Source organism: Python bivittatus, unplaced genomic scaffold, assembly GCF_059951505.1.
Source record: "Python bivittatus isolate LINGU-HERP-01145 unplaced genomic scaffold, Pbiv_v1 ctg000060_np1212, whole genome shotgun sequence".
NCBI classification, from domain to species: Eukaryota; Metazoa; Chordata; class Lepidosauria; order Squamata; family Pythonidae; genus Python; species Python bivittatus.
In genome coordinates, this window is record NW_028277044.1 from 10,764,044 (window position 1) to 10,771,745 (window position 7,702).

General features: G+C 56.6%; 1 protein-coding gene across 1 annotated transcript; it reads left to right on the forward strand.

Moving 5' to 3' along the window:
- The first annotated feature begins 1,437 nt into the window (after nt 1–1,437).
- Nucleotides 1,438–7,242, forward strand: ZIC5 (Zic family zinc finger 5). The gene is made up of 2 exons (XM_007432510.2): nt 1,438–2,743; nt 6,791–7,242. The coding sequence occupies exons 1-2, from the start codon at nt 1,438–1,440 to the stop codon at nt 7,240–7,242; spliced, it is 1,758 nt and encodes a 585-aa protein (XP_007432572.2).
- Nucleotides 7,243–7,702: the final 460 nt, after the last annotated feature.

The following is a 7,702-nucleotide window of genomic DNA, read 5'->3' on the forward strand; positions in this document are numbered from 1 at the left end:
GACACTCCGGGACCTCGGGTTTTTCTAAATGGTTAAGGAAATGTCTTGGATAAACAGAATCGAAAGTTGCAAGGGGAGGAGACCCGGCAAGGTGGGAAAGAAAGCGCATTCGGACGTCCAGAAGCACTGATTTCACTTTCGCGGGATTAATTCAGCCACGCTTTCTTAAAAGAGAAGAAACGGGGATTTTTTTGATCCATAGCTAGGTTTCAGTGATGCGGGGGAGAACTAAAGAGGCGGGATCTGACTTCTCTGAGAGTCGATCGTTTGAGATGAAAATCTGGAGAACGAATTTTCTCTGCCCCGGCGATTACAGCAGTGCGTGTACTCCTTTATCTGAAGAAGGGGACGGTGGCAGTTCTTCCCAGCGACTCACCAGCCCTCTCGCTGCCTCCTCTCTCCTGCAAGGGAGCGGCTTCTCTGGAGCCACGAGGCAGCCGTTGGGGGCGGGGGGGGGGGCAGTGCCTGGGTCCTTCATCAGTCGTGTCGGAGAACAAGCGTCCTGCACATCCGCTGGATCTTTCCCGTGCCCGGGTCAACCTGTTCGCTCGGGTGGGTCTGACTCTCTCAAGGATCGCAACTTGGGCGCAATGACTTTGACGGAGCTCCGCGGAGCTGAGACCGGACAGTCTCAGCGGGATTACTCAGTAGGGAAAGTTCCTTGAAACTGGGAGCCTCCCTGGTCCTACTAGGATAGGACGTTCCCGCCGAAGTGTCAATGATGCAGCTGTTAACGTGGATTATTATAACGACCATCCGTCTCCACGCGCCTGGGTGTCGCCTTTGCCAAGAAACAACCTGTTGTAAACACAAGACTTTGGAGAGGCGCCGCTCCCAGGAGACCCAGAGCTGAGTTGCAGGCTTCCCGCGGGCAGGCGGAAGGATCGGTCGCTGGGTGCCTGGCTCAGCTGCAAATTGGCCGCCCTACAGGTGGCAGGGAAGACCCAGCTCCTCCCCACGCAGCTGTGGGCGAGAGGCAGCCGCCTTCCCCGCCCCCGCGGCCGCCGTGTTTTCCCCCAGCATGCCGCTTGCTTGGCGCTCCCTCGATGGCGAGGCGCGAACTTTCCCCCTTCTTTCTCTCGCTTTCCCTCTTCCGCCGAGGGCAACTTTTTCGGGGGAAGGAGGGGGAGAAGGAGCGAGCGCGAGTGCGAAAAAAGAGGGGAGGGAAAGAAGACGCAGGCAGGAACGCGAGGGCGGTTCCCCGCTGAGCGCCCGGCCTGAATGGGAGCCAATCGCGCTGCCCTGGCCTCTGCCAATCATCGGTCTCCCTCCAATCCCACCCGCGCACATTTCCAAACTCTGGTTCCCAACCGCGCCGCTCAAATGTGCCGAGCGCTCTGCCAATCGCTGGAGGCCAGAGTGGGGAGAGGATGGAATGAGCAGCCGAGTTGGGAAGCGGAGGAGACAAAAGAAGTTAAAGAGCCGCTTAATCGCTCCATGTTTGGCAAGGCGGCGGCGCTGGTGACGGTGGCGGCGGCAGCGGGCAGGGGGAGGAAGGCCTCAGCCCCCGCCGGGCTGGCCCAGGCCCGGGCTACCCCTGGGCGGCTCGATGGGCCACTGGGCGGCGGCGGCGGCGGCGGCATGGAGCCCGCGCTGAGTTGCAAGAGGAGCCCCAGCCTGCGCTTGGCTGACTCCCACGGCGGCGGCGGCAGCGCCACCAGCGGCGGCGGCGGCGGCTTCCATTCCTTGCACCCGGGGGACTTGGGCTCCTCGGACCCGGCTGCTACTGCCCCCTTCGGGCCCGAGCACGTGGCGGCGGCGGCGGCGGCGGCGCTCAAGCTCAGCCCGGCCAGCCCCGAAGCGACTTTCGCCGCGGCCGCCTCTTCGCAGTCCACCGGCGGTGGAGTTGGCGCCAACGGCGCGGCCCCCGCCTCGGCCAGTCAGCCGTACGCGGCGGCGGGCAGGGAGCTGGCGCTGCGGCGGGAGCCGGGCGCGCGGGGGGATCCGCCGCAGCTCCATCAGCCCCCGGCGGCCGCCAGCTCGCCCATGTTCATCTCCTCGGCCGGCACCTACGGCGCTGGGGGGGACCCTCATGCCGCCGTCTTTCCGGGCCTGCACGAGCACCCCGCCGGGACCCCCGGCGCGCACCACCCGCTCAACGGCCAGATGCGCCTGGGGCTGGCCGTGGCTGCGGCGGCCGCTGCCGCCGCCGAGTTTTACGGACGCATCGAGCCATTCCGCCCTTCGCCTGCCGTCGCCGCCGGCTCCGAAGCTCCCTACGGCCCTGCGCCGCACGGCTACCCGGTCAACCTGGCGGCAGCCGCAGCCGCCGCTCTGCAGCAGCAACACCACCACGCTCACCCGCCTGCACATGCGCATCACGCGTCGCCGCCGCAGCCGCCGCCGCAGCCGCCGCCGTCGCACCACGCGGGCGCCGCCGCCGCCGCCGCCGCCGCCGCCTTCCTACGCTACATGCGGCAGCCCATTAAGCAGGAACTGATCTGCAAGTGGCTCGAGGGCGAGGCGGGCGGCGGCACGCCACCCTGCTCCAAGACCTACAGCACCATGCACGAGCTGGTCAACCACGTCACGGTGGAGCACGTCGGGGGGCCTGAGCAGAGCAGCCACGTGTGTCTCTGGGAGGAGTGTCCCCGCCAAGGGAAGCCCTTCAAGGCCAAGTACAAGCTCATCAACCACATCCGCGTGCACACGGGCGAGAAGCCTTTCCCCTGCCCCTTCCCCGGATGCGGCAAGGTCTTCGCCCGGTCCGAGAACCTCAAGATCCACAAGCGGACTCATACAGGTGGGTGGCCCCTGTGCTCGTGGGCCCCTTTCCCGGGCTGCGTCTCGCCACGCGAAGCTCGGGCTCTCTTCTCTCCCCCCGCCTCCCCCTTCTCCGCCTTTCCTCTTTCCCTACGTCCGTTCAGACATGTGACTTTTATCATGAATAAGTAATTTCTTGGGCGAGATCGCTCCACACCGCCGCGAGCGAGAGTGTCCCCTGATACATCTATATTATGTCTTATCTCCGCGTGTGTTGCAGGCGCGGTAAGCAACTTCAGAGCTCCAGCTGTGAGGCTTGGGCAGCTGGCGAGCTTTCCAGTTCCACAACACTCTTCAACAGGCAGACGAAGAGTGCTGGGGGTATCTGGAAAAGAAGCAAGTGCCTGGGGAAGTGAGAAAACCACAAGAGTCCCAAGGAGCCCAGAGTGCGCAGTCTCTAAACTTTCTTCTTCTCCACTCTCTTGTGAAATCGAATATTGTTGTTTTTCCCCTTTGTTTTGTAGTGTAAAGAAAAAATGTGGCATATCTTTCATGTGAACTCCAGAGAAGCATACTTTGGTTGAGCGATAAGGAGTTTGGTTTGGTTTGTTTGTTTCTGTTTGCTTTTTTGTGCTCAAAATTTAGGTATAATTCGTATAGTTGCCTTTGTTGTTCTGGAGTGTTTTGGAGCCCTTTGATAGAAAGGGATGTAAGTACCTGGGGTTCTTACTGAAGGAGAAATTTTACAGCGATTTCCAGAGGCGGAGAAGAACCCGTGGATCGTGACACGAGTGGGCCTTTGTCTGCGAAGGAGGGGACGAGGCATTTCAATGGAGCTAGGTTTTATGGCGCTGTAACTTTTACAGCTTGGTTTTGATCTGCGACTCGCTTTTTGATTTTCCTTAAAAGGCAGTTGGGATTTATAGTGGCCTGAAGACAGATATTATCCACCGGAGACTTTTTATGGGGAAGGGGGGCAGGACAGGAGGGGACCTCACCTAATTGTTTTCGTGATTTATTGTGTGTTGTTGCAAAGAGAGAGAGAGGCGGACAAGGTGCAACGCGCTGTTCAGCCGCCAAAGCAAATGGCCCCCGGCGGCCAGAGCGATCGATTTTTAGATGGGGAATCTGTCCGACCAACCCATCTGGGCTTGCACTCAGCTGCCTCCTATTCCCGAACAGACCCCTCAGAGCCCTGTAGGGAAAGGCGGGGGCGGGGGAGGGAATCTGCATGTGTCCCGCAGGCCGGAGAATAAGTGATTCTGGCTCCCTTCGATCATGTGTCGCTTTGGCCCACTGACGGGATCTTTGGAGAAACTCTTTGTTTCTCGCTTCCTTTCTTGCCGGGTGCTTGGCGGAGAGACGAGGTAAGTGGGAAAACGATGGGATCTAGCTGACCTTCTCCCACCCGCACACACAAACTTTTTCTAATGGAAGAAGAGCCAACGGGGGCCCTTCCCCTTCCCTTCGGCTGCCGCCACCGCCGCCAGACAAGCCGCTTCTCCAGGTCCTGCCTTCCCAGGTTGCTGCAGCTGAGAAGAGGCTGGGGAGATGGCCCCCTTCGGGCCAGGCCGTCTGCATTTAGGGGAGCCGGAGCGGAGGGGCTCGCCCTCTGCTCGGTGCTGGCGCGGAGGAAGAGGGAGCCCAAGCCAGCCCGAGTCCTGGGCGAAAGTCTCTCCGGAGCCGGGGGCTTCTAGGAGGGGCGAGGCTCCTGAGCGCCGCGCCTGCAGACGTGCTTCGCTTGGACGGTCCGCGCCTGGCCGGCCTGGAAGAGTCGCGGTTCAGACGGCGGGAGCGGACTGGCTCTGCGGGCCCCGGCCGCAGGGCGCTCTTTCTCTCCCGAGGAGCCTTCCCGGCGGCGAGCGCCAGAGGAGCCCGCCTGACGAGGCCCTTCCCCGCTCGGAGAGGCGCGTTTCTGCCTTCCCGCCCCGGGCTCAGCCCGTCCGCAGGCCCCGGGCTCAGGCAGAGGGATCGCTGCGGGTCAGGCGGAAGGGAGCCGTGGCTGGGCCAGAAGAGCGCCTTTTCCCCCCTTCCCCTGCAGCTGCTCCCTCAGAGGAGAGCTCGCTTCCTTTGACTGAAATCGGGAGAAAGCTGGATTTCCCGTGGCTCAGGAAAAGGGAGACTCCGGTCCCGCGCCCGCCCCCTTCGTCCTTCCCGGGGATGGACGCCGGTGCCCTTTCCAGGAGAAAAGCGGGCCTATTTCCGAGGCCGCTGCGAACTGCCGGGAGGCCCCCCGGGAACAGCGCCCCAGGCCCACTTCCCATAACGCCCGGAGAAGGGAGCGAGAGCACCGCGGCGCTGTCGTTGCGCGTCCCTCGCCCTGAGCTCTCGGAAAGGAGGCCAAAGATAAACACCAGGCCGGCGGAACCGTCTCGCGTTGGGATCCTGGCGACCAGGTCTTCCCTTGAAACGCGGCCCTCTGCCCAAGCAGGATTGACTGAGAGCCCGACCCAAACGCGCGAATGCGGGGAGCGAAGGCTCAACGGAAGCCCTCGTGGGAACGTGCTAGTTCCTGTGGGAGGATCTCGCCAAGAGGGCCCCTCTCCCGAGAGCGCCTCGTATTTCAGCGAAGGTTTAGGGCTGGCCGGCCTGGACCCGCGTTCTCCCTAGACGCTGCCGAGATCCTTCGGGGGCCGAAGCCTCTGCGTCGTCTAAGCTATACAGTAGTAATAGGAGAGCTGCTTGATTTCTGCTTGCTCTTTTCTCCTTGGAACTAGGAGGCTGTGCTTGAACTGAAAAGCATAGCTTGCATTCGGTCTGTGCAGGAAAATATTTGCATTGGAAAAGAGATGCTGTAAATCAAACCCTCGAGTGTTTCCTGAGGAATGTAGCGCCGGAGAGAGCAGATGGTTGTGGTTTCCAATAGTAAACAGGAGAAAAGCCTGCAGTTCTAGCTGGCATTCTTACCCAGCAGAGAGCCTCGTTGAACGAGGGGACTTCCTTCTTGAGGCAAAGTCCAGCTGGTGAAACATGCCACTTTGGCTATTGCTGATTGCAAGAATTATATTTTCCGTTCAACCAATAAAATAGCATAATTATGCCCTTTTAAAAATTATAATAGCCTTACCCACAAAAATGTTTAATCTTCTGTAGCAGGATAATGAGGCTTTGTGGGATCTATTTAGTTAATTCAGTTGCATCAAGAGGCAGGTCTGCAGAGTGTTTTTCTTTCCCTCTTTTAGAAGAGAATTCTTGTTAGCCCCACACTTCGTAACAGGCAAAACCTAGAGCTATGGAAGACTGGAGAGCCTGAGGTTCCACTTATTGTTAAGTTACAAATAAACCCACCGAAAGAGAGCCGCCATATATTTCTGGCATCGCCCACCCCCGGAGGTGAGATTTTTCTTGGGTACATCCCTTCCTTTTATTAGGGTGCTTGCTTTGCTCTTTGAGCAGATAGTTTTCCCAATCACTGGCAAGCAGTAAAGCAAAACATGACAGAGAGGGGAAATGAATGCCCCCCCCCATTTGAGAATGTAGTTGTTCTGAGAGGTTAGTGGCTTTAAAAAAACCCCCACACAATTATATGTTTAAACAGCTGCTCCTGTTTGTTTATTATTGAAGGCTCCTCTTGCAAATTTCTGGAAGGAATTATGGCCAAGTAAGTTTTTCTAAAGAGAGATTGGTTTCCCTGGATTGCCTTACAAGCCCTCCCCTCCTTTAGTCCTTTATTTATAATTTTTAGTAAGAGAAGGCAGAGCAGGAATAAGGAGCAGCTTTTCTATTGTCCTGGAAATGTTTATCTGAAAGTCATGTTGTACTGGATCACTGTTTAGAAAATGTTCCCTGATGGTGTGGGTTGTGTTTTGGAGCAAATCTAAACCTTCACACGCTGGCCTTATTCCTGCAGTTACTCAGAAATGAGGATGTCGATGAGTGTACATGGGGGAAGGGTGTGATGGGATGAAGGGGAATGAGGAGAAATGACAGTACTCCATTTTCTTCTCTGCTTTATAAGCTATAGCCCTTCCTTGCCAGTCCTTGACTCCATCATCCCTGTGTTTGGGTTGACATGTAAATGCAAGCCAATTGGCCTTCATCCTTCCTTTTCACAAGGAGATCTATTATAGATGTTTTTCTCTTTCAGGGGAGAAGCCTTTTAAATGCGAGTTTGATGGCTGCGACAGGAAGTTTGCCAATAGCAGTGACAGAAAGAAACACTCCCATGTCCACACCAGTGACAAGCCATATTTCTGCAAAGTCAGAGGCTGTGACAAGTCCTACACACACCCAAGCTCTTTGCGAAAACACATGAAGATCCATTGCAAATCCCCACCACCTTCTCCTACCCCAGGATCTCACGGGTACCAGCCTGTGGGGACACCCCTGGGTGCTCCTCTGTCCCCACTTCAGGACTCAGGAAGGGGTCAGCCTGCCAACCTTTCTCCTCAGGTCACCAATCTCAATGAATGGTACGTTTGCCAGGCCAGTGGGGCAGCCAACCACCTCCATACCCCATCCAGTAATGCCACATCTTCTGAGGAGGAAGAGGAGGAGGAAGAGACTTACAGGAACTCTGAGACAAGAACTATTCATTAGAGCTGGAAGGGAGATAGAACTCTAGAATGGCATATAGATGTGCCATCTTGGTTAACTTGGTCTATTTATTCACTAAATGAAACCCTATGGTGTTTGTGTATGTAATTAATTTAAGACATTGGACTTACCTCTTTTTATTTTATTAAAAAGAAGAATCTTTTTTTAACCAATTTGGAGTTCAATAATGACCCAACATGCATCTCTTTTCTCTCCCCCTGCCCCACCACCCAGTCTAAGGACAATAGGAGAGATTCAATGCATAGTTTGATTTGCAATTTACGCACAGCCAGTTTGACAGTCCCATGCAAATGTTTTCCAAAATAAAACCAGAAATGTGGCTTATGAATGTAATATAAGTGAATGGGTGCTCTTGATGCCAGGAGTGAGCATTTTAAGCTTGCCCACCAAGTTTTGAAAGATTTATTCTGCTCTACAGCTCTCATTTGTTAAACTGCCAATT

Excerpts from the sequence above, each read along its gene's own strand:
- ZIC5 (XM_007432510.2), top strand. The coding sequence starts at position 1,438 with ATGTTTGGCAAGGCGGCGGCGCTGGTGACGGTGGCGGCGGCAGCGGGC. Across the intron at positions 2,744-6,790 it reads CCACAAGCGGACTCATACAG|GGGAGAAGCCTTTTAAATGC; the intron begins GTGGGTGGCCCC and ends TTTCTCTTTCAG.